Source organism: Thalassophryne amazonica, chromosome 7 (assembly GCF_902500255.1).
Source record: "Thalassophryne amazonica chromosome 7, fThaAma1.1, whole genome shotgun sequence".
Lineage (NCBI taxonomy): Eukaryota > Metazoa > Chordata > Actinopteri > Batrachoidiformes > Batrachoididae > Thalassophryne > Thalassophryne amazonica.
This window is the reverse complement of record NC_047109.1, coordinates 69410172-69430920: the sequence shown is the minus strand read 5'-3', so window position 1 is coordinate 69430920 and position 20749 is coordinate 69410172. Positions and strand designations below refer to the sequence as shown.

At 39.4% G+C, this 20749-nt stretch overlaps 1 protein-coding gene across 1 annotated transcript; it reads right to left on the bottom strand.

Moving 5' to 3' along the window:
• Positions 1 to 6828: 6828 nt before the first annotated feature.
• LOC117513460 (calpain-7-like) lies at positions 6829 to 20045 on the bottom strand. Its single transcript, XM_034173640.1, is given in 16 exon segments — positions 6829 to 7377; positions 7985 to 8037; positions 8039 to 8078; positions 8414 to 8483; positions 8486 to 8543; positions 11129 to 11191; positions 11795 to 11940; positions 14715 to 14790; positions 14900 to 15035; positions 15776 to 15875; positions 16009 to 16153; positions 16763 to 16883; positions 17943 to 18049; positions 19147 to 19293; positions 19392 to 19485; positions 19942 to 20045. Coding segments are annotated over 16 exon segments (1605 nt in total). The 3' UTR covers positions 6829 to 7232.
• Between the last annotated feature and the right edge of the window lie 704 nt (positions 20046 to 20749).

The window sequence follows — 20749 nt, the reverse complement described above, 5'->3', positions numbered from 1 at the left end:
GAACCAAAGAGCAGCTGAGAGGCTGCAAATGTCACTGTGACACACGTGAGCAGTCCACATGAAAGAGGCTTCAAACACTGATGCTGAAACTAAAAATTTTATAAAACATCAATAGCAACATAAAGCATATGCTTGATGTTTTGAATTATACTTCCAAGAAAATGAGCAGTTACAGTTTTGTGTGGTCTCACTGTTTGGGGGTGATTGGGATTTAAAAAACTAAAGGTGGCATCAAATCCATATCTCCATTAGTCATGGTCAATATCAAGACAAAGCAAAGTCCTAAATGGACTGATTAGAAATGCAAATATGCATTTAGTAATTTCTAAGAGCTGTGGTGCTGCGCAGCCTGCCCGATCTCCTCCAGGAGGAAAAAAACAAAAAAACAAACTGAAATCCATTTTGGGACTTTTCTAAAAAATGATCACTTGAAATAGAATTGGGGTGCGGAGGGAGCTACTATTAACCTGGAGACCTTTTTTGGACAATAGATTCTGATTAAGTCGTTCTATACAGACGTGACTGAGCAGTAAGTTTTTATTTATAGTAGCAGTATACAGCAGCACTGAACCAATCAGCTGTTTTAAAAATGGTCATTTACCAGTCCTAGCACTATATTTGACACTAATGACACTCACACTGTTTGACTGTGTGAGTTATTGCTGCACACGGTTTCACAGCTGCTGGGTTTAACTGCTCAGTGCTGCTGAATCCTCTGTAACACTTTGGTTCATCAATGATTCCCAGAAGCAGGAATCCTAATGGCCCGGTCACACGACATACGACGATTCCTGAACGAAGGAAAAAAGCTACAAAGTCATAAATCGTTGAGAAAGGTGGACAAATTAGCTTTCACTTTTCACCGAAAAGCCTGCAAGTCAACAGCGCAAAAAGAAAGACAGAGGAACGAAACAAAACCAAAGCTAACGTTGACCTCAATACTTTAAACGAAACGTTCATGATCACGTGACTGACAGCTAAAAGTTTGTAAAATCTCACAGCTCACTCACCAGCCTGGCAGGTGACGGTAAATGCACCTTAAGATGGTGCCGTCCGCCACTGAATACAAAAGAAGAAGAGGACGTGACTGACATCCATCGTAATCTATTTCCGCCTGAAAAACAGCCATCTCGTACTCATACAAGGCGGGCTGGCTCGTCTCCATGCTGGGGATCGTCACCATCCATGGCAGTGGTCATGGGGAACTGTCCATGTCTGGCACTGGTCATGGGGAACTTCTTAACACTACTGTTACTGTGTGAAAACGTTCAGCTGGTCGAGGCTTTAGTTACTGATTCATTCAGATGTCGTTGTGTTCATTCAATATGTTGGACTTGTGAGGTTGAAAGAAGTGTAAACAAAGTCGAATGAAATGCTGACGTTACAAAAACTAAGCAAACTATAAGAAACCATCAAGAACAACAGCAAAACAAAGCTCAAAGCTCCAGCTGCAGGAACGAAGCTGAGCGAAGGTTAAACAACACCAACGAAAGTCCAGATTCCTTGTTTCGTTTGGGCTTCATTGCCCTTCGTTAGTGCCGTGTGACCGGGCCATTAGTTTGGATTCTGGTTCAAACATATAAACTTCTGCGGTCGACACCACAGCTTCTGACACTGCACAGAGGAGTGTTGTGCAGCAAATTTAACCCGATACCTGGTGCAAAGCAGCACACAGCGTAGCACCGGGTGTACTTGTCCTCATGTGTGCACCCATGGGTGTGTCTTAAAATGAAGTGGTCAGTGTTTGTGCAGAGCTAGCATGAAAGGCCCAAAGTCAAGCGCAGTCTTATTTCTACTATCTATATCGTAAAGCACTCAGGTGTGCCTTACATGACCAGGTACATGTTGCAGACACACTTAGTTACCACACTGTGATGTAACGCTCATGTTGCAGTGATAAGCTGTGGTGCAAAAAGTACCACACACCGATCATAATGGTGACTACTGCAACAGCCTAATCATAGGACTGCATTTCAACAAAAATAAACCATATTTATTTACACATTTTAAAGTGTCTGGCATTTTTTTGTATTTTTTTTGTTTGTTTTTTGTTTTTTTACAAAAGTGCGCAATAATAACAAAAAAAGGAAACAGAAGATGTGTACTTGGCGATACGTTTACATTTTTTCCTATTTGCGATTCATATAAACAACCACATATTCAGCATATGCACACAGGTGTGACGTGCATCATGTAGCTGACAGCATTTGTTTATTTCTGCTTGAGGTTTCTTCCTAAAAAAAAAAAATAAATAAATAAATAAATAAATCTTATAACCACCGTTCCCTACGGGCCTGCTCAGGGGGGTTGGTCAAGCTCACCCTTGTGAAGCACCTTGGGGCAACTTATGTTGTGAGTTGGTGCTATATAAAAAAATAAACAAATAATTGTTAGCCTTGTTAAACTGGACTCAAAAGGGTGGCAATGAGTAAAGATGAAGCTACAGATTTAATCTAATATACTGTAACTGTCTCCCGTTGGGTGCTATAACGCTGTCAAAAATGGTACGTGGAGCATTGTTTTGTTTGTGCAGCTGAATCAGTAGGGCTTTTTGTCTTTTTCCCCTTGTGGATTCTAATGATTTAAGTTTTAGGTCTTGACTAGAGCTACTGTTGTTTTTACACAATGCGTTTTTACATTGATGTCAACTATTTTTGTTTTTTCAGTATTATCTGAGAGAACAAGCATGTGGGTCTGTTCAAGTATAAGAAGATTTACATTTTTATTTAAAAATGTGTGACTTAAGAAAGTGGCATATTTTTCATTTCTGAAATAGTGTGCACACTCATGTCACTGGGTTGTTGCAGTGCTGCTTAAGGCTCAAACAAAATGGCACATAGTTCTTACCACATTTACTCTAATAAATGCCTCAGGGCATGCAATTTTCATGAAGGGAGGTGTTTATGACCATCGTTTGCATGCACGTGCATGTTGTACACAGTATGGCCTTATGGTACGTACATACATGTGTACTGGAGGCAAGAGAAGCAGCGCAGACTCGAAACAAATGTTTTTCCTGCATCCAGTAGCTGTTAATTACATAAAATGGCTCAGCACAAACATTTTTACTGAGCAGCGTTCAAGCTAAAAGTTGTGAAAGAACAGTAGGGGAAGCACCATATTGCTTGGATTTTCCTAGTTGACAGGAAACAAGTCAGGGAGTGGTGTAGGAACAAGGATAATAAAAGTGTCCCGACACTCGCACGACTTTGTTCCGCACACTTGCATGCACATTGTCGTGATGATCCCACCCGCTGTGTTCCCAGCTGGACGTCATGCTTTGTTCCACTGGCTGCCAGGCGTTGTGCGCGGAACGCTGCGTATAGAAAATAATGATTTATTCGTGGATTAATCATTTTCTCTTCGAGCTGGGTGATATCGAATCTAATCGCTTCCGGAATTACAGCGGACTGTTCTAGTTGGAGCTTTTCTTACACAGACGTTTGAATGAGGTGGAGAAAGCATTTGGAGCCATCTAAAAAGGTAATTACACTATGTAACACAGTTTTTGTTCCTGGCTTCTAAGTGTTATATTTCAACTGCTTATGTCTAAAGTCTATGGAAAAATGACTACATTCAGCACAAACTTTGATTTTATTTTTTTTAAAGTTTTAGAAAGTTCTAAAAGTTTCTTGAAATTTCTAGATAATTCTGGAAACTTCTAGAAAATTCTGGACAGTTCTAGCAGTTAAAGAATATTCTAGAAGACTACTCAGTAGTAGTGAAGGCGAATCGAGAATATTCTTGAAAACAGACAAATTTCAAAATATCAATGTCCTGATCACAGAAGCAAAGTTTCTGTGGAATAACAGCTATTTTCTATTTATTTAAGGCATAACAGGCTAGGAAAACACACTGTGTACCCAGGAACAAAACAAAAATAAAAATTGTTACACAGTGTTGTCATTTTATATTGTAATAGCTTGGTAAAACAGTTGCATGTTCTTTCCTTCTTGTGTGCAGCTGTAAAAGTATGTTTATGATAGATTTAACATCTCGTTATAACCGTTCAGACGAGCTGAGCTCTGACGCGGTGTGCTGACGCAATCACTCGCACTCACACGCAGTGTTTTTGAATTGTTTGCATAATGTTCATTTGAACTTCATGTCATTAATGCGTGATGGAGATTTTGAACATTTCAAAATTTTCTCTGCACACATACACAAAGCCGTACACAGTTTACACTGGTTTACAATGAGTTTGAGATTAATTTACTCTCATGCATGGCACAGTGCATGCAAGTGCACAGATCAAAGTGTTGCAAATGTCAGGGGGCCTTAAGCTTGCAACCCTGGACAAAACAGCTACACGGTTGCCTGGTGGGGGGGGAACAGCAGGTGTTTGCGTGACAAGGAAGGGTCTGAAATACGAGGCACTGCGGCTGCATAAGCAACATCAAAACCAGAACAGATTTGATGAGATCATTTTCATTTTACATTATTCTCTTAGGAATTCACAATTTCACAACATGCAATGTGGCAAAAAAAAAAAAAAGAAAAAAAAAATCCAGGGGGGACCTGCTATTAGAGAGGGAGCATCTATTACAGTACATATGGTAGTTTTACTGTTACAGTTTTAAGCTGGCCATTTATGACACAATATGACAGATATGACCTGATATGATGAGATATATAAGAGATGATATGACCTCCATGATACTATGGAGGTATCAATGTAATAAAGCAATGGATCGCAGAAGAAAAACAGACATTACGCTATGTGCCATATTGTAGTGTGCAAAGGACAATGACTCAGGAGCTACACAACAGGGCATAACAGCATCTCTATCACAAAGTGATACAAGTGATAAAGAGATACAGAAAACAACACTGAGTCTTAGAGACTATTGCTTCTTTATGTGGATATTATAAAATACAGACATAATTGTTGAGCACAGAATAATTTTTGTTTGCTCAGAGATATATGCATGCATGACAGCCAAACAGACAGCATTTGCCCACATGCAGGAATAAATGTCTTGGCACTGAACACTGCCAATTATCTTGTGTGTAAATTAATCGAACTTTAATGAATGGTATGTCATGTGCACTAAACAGCAATTAATGCATTATAGAATTTTTATTTCTTTATTGACACAGCAGGTCTCCATGGATGTACTGGACACTGTCATGGCACTGGGAGAGGAGAAGCTATGTTAACACCAGTCCTGCATCTAATTTATTAACCCTTGTTTTCCCATTTGTGGGAAAACAAGGGGTTCAAGATTTCAACATGAAAGACAACCCTGACTAGGCCCTTCTCCCCAGATTGCTCAGTTTAGACGGGCGGCCAGCTCTAGGAGAGTCTGGTTGATCTTAACTTCTTCCATTTATGGATGATGGAGGCCACTGTGCTCATGGGACCTTCAAAGCAGAAACAATGTCTCTGTACCTTTCCCCAGATTTGTGCCTCCAGATGAGCCTGTCTCGGAGGTCTACAGACAATTCCTTTGACTTCATGCTTGGTTTGTGCTCTGACATGCACTGTCAACTGTGGGACCTTATATGTAGACAGGTTGTGTGCCTTTCCAATTATGTCCAATCAATTGAATTTACCTTAGGTGGACTCCATTTAGATATCAAAAACATCTCAAGGGATGATCAGTGGAAACAGGATGCACTTGAGCTCAATTTAGCTTCATGGCAAAGGCTGTAATACTTATTTGTTGGCAGTTTTCCTCGCTTGCAAGGATAGTGGGAAGGCTTTTTTTTTTTTTAAGTTTATTTTCTACAAGCCCTGTGGTGGCTGAAAAGTCCGATGCGGGATGCACAAGACCTGTTACACTTGGGGCAAATGAACACTTGAATAGGCTGGGCTTGTGCTGCTGCTCGCTCTTTCTGTCTTTGACGCTTCTGGCGTGATGCCTCACTTCTTTCTGCCTCAAACTTCAGGCTGGCGGATTTGATGCTGGAACGCCAGCTGAGTCTATCTGTAGCTAGATGCTAGGCTCTCTCTAACCTGCAAGGGAGAGCTGTTTCTTCAGCTGGTCATTATAGCGCTTTTTGGGGGCCCCTTGGTTTCGTCTCCCTTCCTTGAAGGAAGGAAGGGAAATACTTATTTACATGTGATTTATTTTTATATATATATATATATATATATATATATATATATATTGAATTTGCAAAAATCAACTTTTTTCACATGTCATTATGGGGTATTATGTGTAGAATTTTGAGGGAAAAACTACTTTCCAGATGCACTGTATATTGCAGCCTGAATATCATCAGTAACTCACTGCTTTAATTTACAATCACTAAAACTACCCACTTACTACACGATGTGTTTGTGCCTTATAAATATAATATGGCAAATATTTATCATGAAAACAAATTATATGTCATGAACCACTGAGATTTTGGGCATGAAACTTCAAAAAAAAAAAAATGTCCTCTCTACAGGTCACCTCCACACTCAGTGGATGCTGTGCACACTATGGAAGTCGGGGTCCTTTAATCAGCCTGGTTTTAATTTTGTTCATTTATTTATTATTTAACCTTCTTTCAATTGTTCTGTTGGGATTTCAACAGAAACATATCTCGCCACCTCGAACTCTTGGCTGCTACTGTTTTGCTTGGTTACAGATGTGTGTGCATGTGAGCTTGTAATAACATCTCTGTCACACCACACACAATGTATGTTATGATGTAACATGGGAACTACAGCACCTGTCACATCACAGACATTCTGAACATGCATAAACTTCTGAGTTGTCTCATCGAGACACAGGATCATACTGCAGTGGCTCCACACACCTTGCAATATTACATGCGTTTCTGCACTATGGTGGCAATACGTGCACACGTTTCACATCATTGTGTCGTGACTGGCCAGCTTAAGGTGCTTTTAAGTAAGGTTCTATTCCCCAATTTGTTCCTAATGTACAGTTTAGCATCTTGCATGGCATCATGCTGACAATGTTTTATGTGTGTGAATGGGTGAATGTGAGGCATCATTATAAACAACAGATGGAAAATTGCTATAGAAATGCAGTCAATTCACCTTTTACTTTGGTACAATCCTATTTTCTGTCCATAGACCTAAGAAGAGTTCGACAAAAAAGAGAAAAGGTGAGCGGGAATGTAGCCGTCTGGTTATATTTTGCTGTTTAGTCTTCACCAACGACCTCATAACTCCTCAAAATACAGAGTACAGTGAGATATTATTCCATGATGTTTGCATTTTCCACTTGAACCTGAGCCGTGCCATCTCCCTCTCTTCATCATCATCATCGTCACTGGAGGTGGGAGACTTTGATAGGCGTGGTACTTGCAAAGTCCAGGAAGAAGGGTCCTTCTTGTTTTGGTAGGAAAGTGGTAGGGATCACGTTGTAAATGCCTGCTGGGACATGATCTACCTCCATGTAGCAGAAGCCACATCTGAGGAAGACCGACAAAAAGACAAACACAAAGAGAGAGTTTTATTTATTTATTATTTTAGACTGCTGGAGGTAGCAAGTCTAGCTGACACAAAAAGTGCTTTCTTTTTCCAATTAAAACTCAGACTAAAATTAGTTCACGAAAACTGGCTTATTTCTCTCTCTCTTTTTTTATTTTATCTGCTGTACTGAATGAGCAAGTTTCCATTTAAATCAAAAAGATGCATTTGGGATTAGACGTCCAGCTCTCCTGATACAGGCAGCAATGACCTCTACTGGCCACTAGGACCCTATGATTAGCAACAAGAATTCACAAGCGTCATGACAGACCTGCCTATTTTGCGTGTTAAAAAAATGCCAATATAACCCAGAACAGGAGGTTCACTGATCCTCATCTGCATTTAGCAGAAGGCAAAACCTAAGAGCTGAATATGTTGTTGAGTCCATTAATGTAAATGTGCCCTGCAAATCTCAAGAAATATAAGAGTTTCAAGATTAAAAAATACACAGCACACCAGACTGATATTTTTTCAAAACTGTGAAACCAAAACTATTTTACCAAACTCTTGAATCATTTCCACAGTACTTAATTTAGTATCTTATTGTACCTGTAATCTCCACTACTCTTCTTGTGGAAGGCCGCTGGGCCCGGTTCCCCCACAGGTCGACACAGTCCACCATCTCAACCCAACACTATATTGCCTGTAGAAACCAGAGGGGTTTGAGAAGACAATATTAAGGTGTGTTTCTGACCTTAAACAGCATGAGAAGTCTGCAAATTGTTGAGGCTTGAATTCAGTCTGCTGACTGTGACTGTAAATATATACTTTTCTCACCTGTACAGGTATCCTCCAGACGTACTGGAACAACATGTCCAATTAAAAAAAAAAACAAAAAACTGATTACCCTTGCCGTTCCAATACTTTTGGAGGGGACCATATAGGAATAGTAAATAAAATGACTAGCTTCCATCTCATTATATTTCTAAACAGAAGATCAAAATATGTACTGTACATAGTGAAAAAGTGAGTCTGAACCTGGATCCTCGGAGCTCAACAAGCAGCATTCCAGGACGCTCCAAGTTGAGCTGATAGATTGGGTTGTGTTGTATGTATCCTTATAATTCCCACAACCCCCAGCACTGAGTCCCTTCCACTGGCCATTGACCTGAAGACAAAATCAGGATGCCACAACCATAACTCCTTTGTTCAACACACGTAGACTCCTACAAATGCCTTGAAATCGGACTCCTTAAACCCTCTTTACAAAGGCAGGGGGGTCTGTCCATCGGTCCTTGTGTGGTCATAAAAATGCGTCAAAAGCGACATGATGACAAGAGGCACTCGACAAGGTCCACTCGGTATCTCTCACAAATCACCACAATCGCAACAGTTCCGGTGAAGTATGAAGCATGCGTCATGTCAGACACATAATCTGCTCCCCAATTAGTGTTATGACAACCTGGAGCACAAACTAACTAAAAACCTGTCACCATGGAAGACAAAAACCAGCTAAATGTTAAATGAATCCTTTTTCCATATTCTGTATATTCAGTTAGGCTCTTTTTGCCCCACTGTGCGCCGGACAGCACCTTCATGAAAACGTCTCATGTGGAACGCTATAATATATATAGTAGAACATCAAGTTCATTGTGGAACTGTGGACTCATTTTTCCATGAATTGTATAATCCAGAATTTGACTCACAGAGCTCAGTGCGGAGCTCCAGCTGGTCTGAGAAGTTCAAAGTGAGAACAGGACACCAGTAACGTGACTTTTTTCAGTCCCTAAAATGTTTTTTTTTAAAAATCTGTTCTTATTTTTATGGGTCAGTTGTTTTTCAACCATAAAAAGTCCAGTGAAAAGTGTTAACTGTCCAGTGTCATTTTTCTGCTAATTTAGCTCACGCCGCCCATGAATGACGGAGAAAAGCACACGCACATGCACACACATAAGATAAATCCAAACTGAAGAGTGTGAAAAATTAACCATTTAATATATAGCTTGTTCTCCCTTACTTTCTCTCTTGTTCTTTCTCTCATTCTCTGTCTCACTCTGTCTCTCCCTCTGAGTGCCCTTGCATGGCTGACGTCATACTTGACCAGTCATTCTCACCGTGTTTTGTACAGTAACACTACCTCTAACCTTAGTGACATGAAATTTGGGGTTCCACAGGGGTCTGTCTTAGGCCCCCTGCTTTTCTCCCTTTATATAGCACCCCTTGGGCACATATTGCGGCATTTTGGGATTACCTTTCACTGCTATGCAGATGATACTCAGTTATACATGCCGATAACTGCTGGTAATCTTGTTCACATAAAATCCTTAGAAGATTGCCTTGCAGCAGTGAGAAGTTGGATGTCTAGAAACTTCCTACTTTTAAACTCTGATAAGACTGAAATGATGGTTCTTGGTCCAGTGAGACATCGGCATCAATTTGACCAGTTAACGCTTAGCCTCGGCTCGTGGTCATACATCACACTGACAAAGTGAGGAACCTTGGATAATTTTTGATTGATGATCCTTTGTTGTCCTTTGGCCTCCACATTAGAAATATACTAGGACTGCTTTCTTCCACCTGCGAAATATAGCAAAGACTCATCCCATCCTGTCGATGGCTGATGCTGAGACCATGAGCCATGCATTTATCTCTTCTAGATTGGACTACTGCAATGTTCTATTTTCTGGTTTACTGCAGTCTAGCATTAGGGGTCTCCAATTGGGTCAAAATGTTGCAGCCAGACTTTTGACACAAAGCAGAAAGTTCGACCACATTACACCCATTTTGGCATCCCTTCACTGGCTTCATGTCCCAGTGAGATCAGATTTTAAGGTTCTGCTACTAACCTATAAAATTATTCATGGACTGGCACGTCCCTACCTAGCTGACCTAATTAAACCTTACATACCAGCCCGGGCCCTAAGTTCTCAGGGTGCAGGACTACTTTGTGTCCCTAAGTTGAATAAGAAGTCTGCGGGTCATAGAGCTTTCTCTTATCGTGCCCCTGTTCTGTGGAATGATCTCCCTGCGTCAATAATACAGTCAGATTCTGTGGAGACTTTCAAATCCAGACTTAAGACGCACTTATTTTCCCTTTCATATGGCTAGCATACTGGTACAGTTTTGTTTACGCTTTTTACTCTTTTAATTCATTTATTAGTAATTGGAGCGGGTCGCGGCCTCAACTTTACCTAAATTCTGGGTCTTTTAGTGAAGTTTAGGGCTAGTGGCCGGCGATCACCTTAGTATTTCTGTTTTTCTTGTTGTTTATTGCTGGCAAATTATACAGTATTTTTTGTCTTTCTGATGCCTGATTCTGTTTTTTCTCTGTTTAAGGTGCAGCTCCATCCAGAGATGGGACTTGTGTTCGTGTTGGCGATCCTCCTGTCCTGTGCACCAATAGCATTTCTTGTATATTCGTCCGTGAATTGTTCTGTAATTTATGTTTGTAGCATGGGCCAAGCAGAGGGTCACCCCTTTGAGTCTGGTCTGCTTGAGGTTTCTTCCTCAGAGGGAGTTTTTCCTTACCACTGTTGCTCTGGGGGTTGGTAAGGTTAGACCTTACCTGTGTGAAGCGCTTTGAGGCAACTCTGTTGTGATTTAGCGCTATATAAATGAAAATAAATTGAAATGACAAACTCACAGCTGCTGCCTTCCTGTCTAAAGGGGCCTTAGTCACAGGGTATTATCTTTGTAAGAGTGACTCTGGTCATGCATACTGCAGATGTACATTTAGAGGTGTGAACCACCTACCCTTTTAACATGAGTGAAGGGATTTGGGATCTTGGAGAAGGTAAACTTGCATCCTGAGTAGACCTACAGATTTTAAGGGAGAAAAAGTGCTCTCATGAAAATCTATTTTGCAGATAAAACAATTAATACAAAACAGAAGACTATTCCTTTTTTAAATTAAGTATAGAAAAAGCAAATGTGTGTCATAGATGTGTTCTCAATATAATAGAGTGTGAATTGGTTTTGCAAAGCACTACATTTCTTCTCCTATGGCAAGACTTGTGGCTTTGGGGTTGGAGTCAGTATGATAAATATGCTAACTGGATAAAAAATACTTTTATTTGTGTAGCCCTATGTAAAGGAAATTATTGCAAAATACTTTATAACATACAGTGCAAAACAGTTGACACAAACACAGAGATGGTTAAAACACCAAATCTGAGAAAAAAAAAACAAGCCATAAAAGCATATAAACAGCAAGTATAACAGAAACAATAAGATCACTATAAGCTCATAAACATACTGTATACTGAACTACTATCACCACTTAAACAGTAGAATTTTACACTTTATTCTATAATCTAATTACATATTTTAAAAGTGTTGTCTGAATGAGAACCAGTTCAAAGGTTTCAAACAAATATGTAATTGAACCAAAGATGTAATGTGACACAAAACGTTTCTTACCCGCAGTGTGTAGTTGATCGTGTTCTGTTTCTCATATTGGGAAACCACCAACGTGAAGGTGTGTGTTCCTGCGCTAGTCAGTCTCATCTTAGTCAGGTAGTGGGGGCTGTTGATGCGGATACCGTCGATATATGGTGGAGGGTCCGCTGTGAAGGGAATGACAAAACTTAATAGTTGTCAGAATGTTCAGAAATCATCTCAACCAACTATGGCGCATAATTCTGTTCTCCACCACTGATCCCTATGCTGAAACAGCTACTGTACGAGGTGTATTAGATAAGAAACCGACACTTTTATTTTATTTTTTTTTAACTATATGGATTTGAATGATGTGCGATTACACCAATCATGCTTGAACCCTCGTGCGCATGCGGGAGTTTTTTCACGCGTGTCGGTGACGTCATTTCCCTGTGGGCAGGCCCTGAGTGAGATGTGGTTCAGCCCTCTTGGCTGAATTCCTTTGTTTCACACGCTGCTCGAGATGGCGCGCGTTGCTTTATCAAAATTTTTTCTGGACCTGTGTGGAATATCCGAGTGGACACTATTCGAGAAATTAAGGTCGGGTCCGGCCCGACATGCGACTCTGCCCGCACGTTCTTTCATTACAAAATGTCCGTTAACAATGGAATGTCCGAATAAACTCCTCATGCCGACTTCTTCTGAAAGTTCTCTGTTCTCTGACGACTTCCTGGGTCAACAGAGCCTGAAATGTGGAAGTTTTCAACTTGAAACGGCGAGACGCTGCCGCCTCGAAGCGCAAATCGCCGTCAGGCGCCGTGGGCCATCCTTAAAGCGACACTACCATACCAAAATCTCTCATCAGCCGTTAAAATTTTTACCGAAAACCAGCTGAATTTATCGAATGGTGTCCACTCAGTTGTGCCTTACAGTTTTGAAAAAATTTTGATCAAACAAAGCAGCAGTCTCTGAGCCATTCCTAAACAATGAAAAAAAAAAAAAGAAAAAAAAAAAAATCGACGAGAGGGTGGGCGACTCCTCACTCAAGACAGGCGAATGACGTAACCGACAGGCGTGAAAAAATCTTGCATGCCCGAGGGTTCAAGCATGTCTGATGTAATCACACGATTCAAATCCATATGGTTTTTGAAAAAATAATAAGGTCGGATACTTTTCTAACAGACCTTGTATGTTCAAAATTCAACACCTCCAATAAATCAGTAAGTATCCCATGGCTGGCAGCAGTTTAAGGATCTGTAAAGGTGTGAGGTATGAAATAGAAATGGTGTGTTTAGCTCTGTTTTGGACAAACCATTGCGGCCCATTGGAGTGGTAACTCTCATCCTTTCCTAGTCCATCCATTGCTTGGAGTTTGGTGCAATGACAACATGTGTACACATTTGAAAATGAGTGAGTTATCATTTGTGACAGCAGTAAAGGACATTTCAGGACTGCAGAGAAAGAATGCATCTGAAAAAATGTTTTATATATAAGTAATTCTCAAGTTATGAGTAGTAACCCCAAATGTAATCACCATGTTTTAGTCCATTACCTTATTTTAGATTTTATATGATTGCTATACTCTAAAACCAACATTTCTAACTTCTTTTTTTTTTGGGGGGGGGGGGGGGGGGGGGGGGGGTTATTTTTCAGACTTTATTACATGAGACTGAGAGAGATGGAAAACAAAGATCGAGATACATTCAAGCAGGTTGCCAGGCTGGGAATTAAACCTCTGACAATAAATCCCTTTGTCTGCTCCCTTGTTTTCACTCCAGGTCACCACAGCAGATCTGAGGTGGACCTGCATGCTGATTTGACAAGTTTTCTGCCAGATGCCCTTCCTGACACAACTCCATATTACATGGAGAATGGGCAGGGGTGAGTTTTGAACCAGGAACATTTCCACACTGAAAACAAGCACCACCCCTGCCTTCGCATGATGAAACACATGTACACTAACAAAAACACATAAATAACAAGAGTGTACAACAACCACTTTAAGTCTAATGATCAATTTCTCTCTACTGACCACCCCACATATACACCAGTCTCTGCCAACTCCATCCCCACAGACTGCCTTGATCACTCATTAACTCAAACTTAATTTTAACCATGTTATCACACTATAGACTGTTCTAGAAAACTTCACTGAAGTCCTCCAAGAATAAATTCCATTTAGAAAAGGTAGATGTTTGTGATCTTCCCCCCAAGTATCTGACATACAATGTCAATGATACGTTTTGTTTCTGTGACACATTGATAAACAATATCAATGTGTCACAGAAACAAAATGTGTGCCCAAAACACCTCCTGCTTCCACTCTTGTTATAATCTGTATTCGGTGCCAAGGGGAGAAACGTTTTACAATGTATCAATTATAACTCATCATAACAATCATAACTGTAGTGTAGGTAGTTCAGTGGGATAAGAGCTGTAAATGTATGTTTGATTCCCAGTCATGTTACCTGTGTTGTTGGCTGTGACACTTCATCTGCAATGTCAGTGCCCCAACTGTAAATGGGCACCAGCCTTGGAAAGTTTGGGAAATTTGTTGCGTTGGACTGGTGTCCCATCCAGGTGGACAGTCATAGACTCTTAATTTTATTTAACCAGGTTAGTCCCAATGACACCAAGATCTCTTTAGCAAGGGAGACATGGGCAATTATAAAGTTTACAGTTCGCCTAACCTGCATATCTTTAAATGTGGGAGGAAACCGGAGCACCCAGATTCAACCCACGCAAACACGGGGAGAACATGCAAACTCCACACAGAAAGGCCACAGGTGGCAATCAATCCCACGACCTTCTTGCTGTGAGGCAGTAGTGCTAACCACTAAGTCACCGTGCTGCCTTTGCTGTCAAACCACATTCTCATTCGCTTCATGCTACAGAATCTGAGGTTAAGCACCAACACCAATGGGCCTCAGGGCCTATAGGACATACTTAAATCATAACTCACCTGGATAATAAACCTTTTTCCCGTCTGTCTTGTAAACAACAAGGGTGATAAATTCTCTGTTCTGTGCAAAATCATCCTGAAAATAAGCACATTATGCGCATTAAAGACAAGTCTTACAATATCTATGATACTGAAATTAAACATGCAGTGAAATATGACAGTGGCATTATGTTCTGTTGTCTAACCTTGTCAGTGATGTGCCGGGTGAGCAGCACCCACACAGCAGCGCCTCCTGCTGGACACTGGACCTCCAGCTTGTACTGGGGGTTGTTCGCCAGACTGTAGACATCCTTCACTGGTCCCTGTTTCCCATCCCAGCTACTGCAGATGGTGCACAAAACCAGAACAAACACTTCACACAATTTTGTTTGATAAATTCAGTCTCAGTAGATCTCAAAGGAATCAATATGCAGTGACACAAGCTCAGGAAACATAATCTTGTTCATTCACTTCATTTGGACACACGTACTGAACAACATAGCTCAGAGATTAAATGAATCTGAACCAGCTGGTCAAAGTACTCTACAATGATGACTCACTGACACGTGCTCAACTGGGACCATTGTGGAGATTAAGGACCTTGCTTAAGGGCACCTGACAGGGATTCAAACTAAGATAACATTAGTAACAAGCTTGCGTCTCCAACCTCCATTCCAACACATCCAAAATGAAAGGTTAAAAAACTTTTACTCTTCAATTTCTTTGGTGATTAGAATCTAGAAATTGCCTAAATAAGTGGACTCACTTAATGGCAGACATAGGTTTTAGTTTATCATCTTATTCAATATCTCATGGCATCACAAAGACCTGAACAGAATTCAGATTTGCATTCTGATCGCTGTCCTCTGTCATTGGCAGAATAACTCTTAGTCATTATTAACACACACATTTCTAGATTCTAATCAGTTGAACAACATATAAATTACAGCTTTTTTAAGTGGGTCCCACCTTTTTAATGAAAGTCCACAAAAAATAGTTTGCCAACATCGTACAGTGTATCTGCTGGAATTCCAACGTAGTCACATGATTAAACAGTTAAACACAAACACACACACACACACCTGTGAATACAGAAGGACTCTTTGAACAGGGCAGGGTTCCAGCTCAGGTAGATCACATCATAGTACTGACACAGATCCTCCCATGCGATCCAAAAAACACCTGGACAACAACACAAGGCTGGAATGTTTACAGACCATAACTAAACAAATGTAACAACTTAATACTTATCAAAGCTAACATTATCAAGGTCCAGAACTGTTAGACACAGGTTTTATAAAAAGAACAGGAATACCATTGTCAAATTTCTGTGCTGTTTTGGGGTCAAAGTTAAGATATTTGAGGAGATCAGGTGTCCAGTTCTTCTCATCTCGTTCGCTGTAGCGCCCTTTCCACCGCAGATGGCTCCATGGATTCTTTAGCTGCAGGAAACGCTTTCCCTGCAAGAACGAGACGTCAGACGTGCTGATGACTGGAAGTATTTTATCAGCTAACCAGGGATGATGGTGCATAACATTTTTACAAGAAACATATATTACTGCAGATTAGCGACAGCATTCAAGAAGTCCAACTGGATTTGCCTAAATACGGCAATTTTCTTTATTACAAGCTCATGATATCCTTCTACAAAAAAGTTGGGAGGGGAACAATATGTATCACAAGCAAATAATATATTTTCAGCACAGTGTGCCATTATTGCATGAATGTAAAAACACAAAAAACAAACAAAAAAACCCTCAAAGACTGCATACCACCATCAACACAACAGTAATATTCCAATTCCATTACCAAACTTTAAGTAAGTTTTTTTTTTAAACAACAAAAGAAAATATATCTTACAAACTTAAAGCGAAAATGCAGACCTGGATCACTAAAAAATGTAACCAACACTTCCCTGATCTCTCGGTATGAATTTCTTAAAATCCATAGGTTGATTTTAGAGTTAATAAAAATTACAAACAAGCAGACTTATGCTTTCTTTCCACCAAATCCATCACAATGAATATCGATACATGCAACAACATGCCAAAGCAATTATATATACATACTTTATAGTCCCTGATGTCAAGTACAGCATAGGCATGTGTTGGCACTAAACCCCATTTCTCTCCTTCTTCCTCTGTCATCACCCCTGTTGCCGTGGTGATTAGGACATCACCCTTGTGAAACCTGGAAGGACAAAGAGAACAAAAAGATAAAAGCATATGTAAAAAGACAAAAGAAATTTCAGAAAAATTCAAAACACAATCAAGGCATAGTTCTCACCCACAACAATCAGACAAGCTGTTACATCTTTTTTGACAAAATTACATGTAATAATAATAATAATAATAATTTCATTGTTCAGGCAACTGCACAATGACAATAAAGATATCTTAAATCTAAATAACAAGACGTATTTGATGATTTTCACAAAGTGTGAAAATAACTGAAGTGGAAGAGCATTTTGTAGAAGCTGGTTCCCTCTCAATACTTCTGACAATGACAGATTACAGGAAGATTAAAAGGTCTGGTGCTCAGCTCAATGAAGACTGAAGAACAATACACAGGAAATATAAACAATGAATTTCTGGTGCAGGAGTGTTTTATTTTCCCTATTAAACAATGACAAGGTCAAGGGATACCCATGCTTACATACTGATATTTTTTAAAAATTTGTGCTTTGAACACATCTTTTTTTTTGTGTTAAATTTTATTTTATTTTATTTTCTTCCCCAGACCTTTTAAGTCTGCGTGTGGTTTACTCAGATTTATATTTGCACTGAAAAGCTTGCACCTTACATTTCGTTGTATTTGTTACAATGATAATAAAGAATCAGAATCTGCCAGAAGAACTCCCCCTGGCCATGATGAAGCTACATACCAAGTTGGAAGTTGACTGTTCAAAAATGTTGCAGAGTTATTTTGCAGAAACCATTTTCCGCTGGTGCCAACTGGTGCCAATAGATTGTGTCTCCTGGTGCCCTTTGTCATTAATAACCTTACCCTCCCCAAGACAAAGCAATGTATCAAACTGGAAGTAAATTGCTCAAATGTTGTCAAGATTTCGTGCCAAAATGGAAGTGTGAATGAATAGTAAAATACATAAAATAGATGGCCTGATTGCACACAACCTGCCTGAAAACCAAATGAAAAGGCAGAAGTGTAGATAGACAACATGAAAAAGACAATAAAGAAGCTGTTTATTTTCTAAGAATTCTTGTTCCTTTAGTTGCTTCTGTTGCTCACCTTTGATAGAGCATGCGGAAGGTGTCATCTTTGCTGAATGACTGATTGTCTGAGTGCATGGCGATGCGTTCAGGGATCCAGCCAGTGAGTGCATGCAGATCAATGTTCTGTAACACCGAGCATATGATTATAATTATAATAAACTTGCCACTCATCAAATTTAAACAATAAAATTTGTTGCAATGTTTTTGTTGTGTGTGTTATATATATACACTCGTATATATATATATTATATATATATATATATACACTCGTATATATATATATATATATACTCGTATATATATATGTGTGTGTGTGTGTGTGTGTGTGTGTGTGTGTGTGTGGTTATATGTGTGTGTGTGGTGTGTGTGTAGAATAAAGTCTCAAATTATGGCTATAAAAACTTTTTGATGTTCAAAAATAATTAAATATTTATCATGTAGGCAGCCAATTGAATTGTTTTATGTTTTAACACTAGAACATGATGGAATGGGTGCTTTTTTTTTTTAAACAGAATTGAATTGTGGCAGGGCAATATCCAACTTTCATACCCAGACCATCAAGTAAATCCACTCATGAATATATGAAAAGTAGGTGATGGGTTCCCCAAGCTGGTTGTAAGAGCACATGTAGTTCAAATTGCTAAATGTGGTGTACAAACCTGTTAAAATCAATAGATATAAACCAAAACCAATAAATAAAAATCGATAGCAAATATGATATTGCTCCACATAAAGGAAATGGGCCTTATAGTATATATAGAACTGGTAACACCATGGTATTAATGATGAATATTTTGACATACAGTCCAGTTTTATAAAACTGACCAAGCTTAATTTGCATGCACATGTCATTACCCAGCCCTGGAGGAACACAAGAGGGAACTGTATGATTCTTTTTGTCCATGAACACAACTCAAAAACTGAATTGACAATTTGAAACAAGGTGTCACTGAGGTCAGGTTCTCCTCCATGATTGGTCAGATCTTTTACCACCAAGATATTTCAAGTGAAAATATTTTGCCTTCCATCTCAAGTCATTTGTTTACTCCTGTAATTAAAATATTTATGACATTATCTAAATCAATTGAGCACACATCCATTTTCACAGCCATTTGTCTAAACATGGGAAGTTAACTAAACACAATATCAGAATCAATATCAAGGACATGATCTCAGGCTTTTCTTCAAAATATACATACAGATTCTTCATTCTCACCCACCGAGTTGGAACCTGGGAAATCATAGCCTCCCATCACCTTCATGTATGCCTTCTCTATTAGAGAGACCCAAAGTTCATTCCTGTTACTGGAGTAGGAGCACAGCAGCTCTCCATTATGATCCACTGGCAAGTAGTCATCTATAATCACCTGCAGCAGGGATGGAGACAGTTTCCATTTAAATAAACCACAGTAGCCTCACAGCAGCTTGGCAAACTACTATTCTATAGGTCAGTAGTTTGTTTTACCTTCCTTGGAACTCCATTGATATGAAGTTTGACCATGTACTTTCCACAGGGGTTATACTCCGGTTCTCCACGCCTATTCTGAGGGTAGATGATGCTGTGACACACACACACACACACACACACACACACACACACACACACACACACACACACACACACACACACACACACACGCTAATCACCTTTGATGTCAGCACTCATACTGAGTTTCACTGATTTAAAAACATAGTGTCTCACCAGGTAACTGAAACCTTTGATTTCAAGTTTTGTTTTGTTATTTGAAAGCAAAGCTTAAAATTAGCACCATAATTTGTAACGACAAGCATTTCATCATATTTGTATTCCCTGTTTCATAGATATGAAGTATTTACCACGTATAGTTACAGTGTGATATTCTCTGGAGTATATGCAGACAGACATAGTGGGAGTCATAAAAAACACAAATATTGTCTGCAAATGAGCTACTTTAACCCATATGAACTTTTAGCCATGCAGCTACAGATATACACAGAACATCAATGGTTTAAGGATGTCAAGCTGCATACAGCACCTGGTGATAAGTTTCTTGTTGTAGCGCCTCTCGTAGGCTGCACTGATGGCAAGTGAAGCCACAAAGGAACAGTCAGACACAACCGTCTGGACAACAGAAGACATGATTACATCAACAAAACTAAAAGTCAAATAAACAAGATTTAGTGCATAAATCAACTTCGTTGTGCTGTCGTTGTGACTGCGTCTTTATGGCTGAACTAAAACTGCATTGCTGTTATGTTGAAGCCTGTTTTTTTTTTAATTTGTTGTTTGTTTTTTTGTGTTTTTTGTTCTCGGAAATGATTAATCCAATCTGTGTACTGCTCGTCAAAAATGTCCACTCATGCCAAAAAGAGAGGTAGATTTGATGAAGTTTAATAAATCCAGGTACAAGTCCTCTCTCATGATCATCTTTCAGCTTTGCTTCTCATTTGATACACTTGTTAAAGATCAACAGAGACTAGATTTCTCTCACTGAACAAGAAAAAAAACTGAAAAACACTAAATGTGAAAAGTGGTGGAAAATGCAAAGCCACGATAAGAACTTGTGCACTGGGACTTTTCTCTTTTTTTCTGCATAGTTCAGTGACAATGACATTGTGACTTGTTTTTAATTACTGGTTGACAATGATAATTGATGTGATGTCTTTAGAAAGCTAAGAGCCTCCTTGTTCCAACAGTATATTAAACTAAAAATGTGTTTTGGGGTCAGTGTGACTGAAAATGATCATAAATGTAATGAGCCAGAAATGTTTCACATTTTTTCACTATTGTGTTGGAAAATTTGATTGAATAAATTACATTTTTGTAAGTTAACCTCTTTTTCC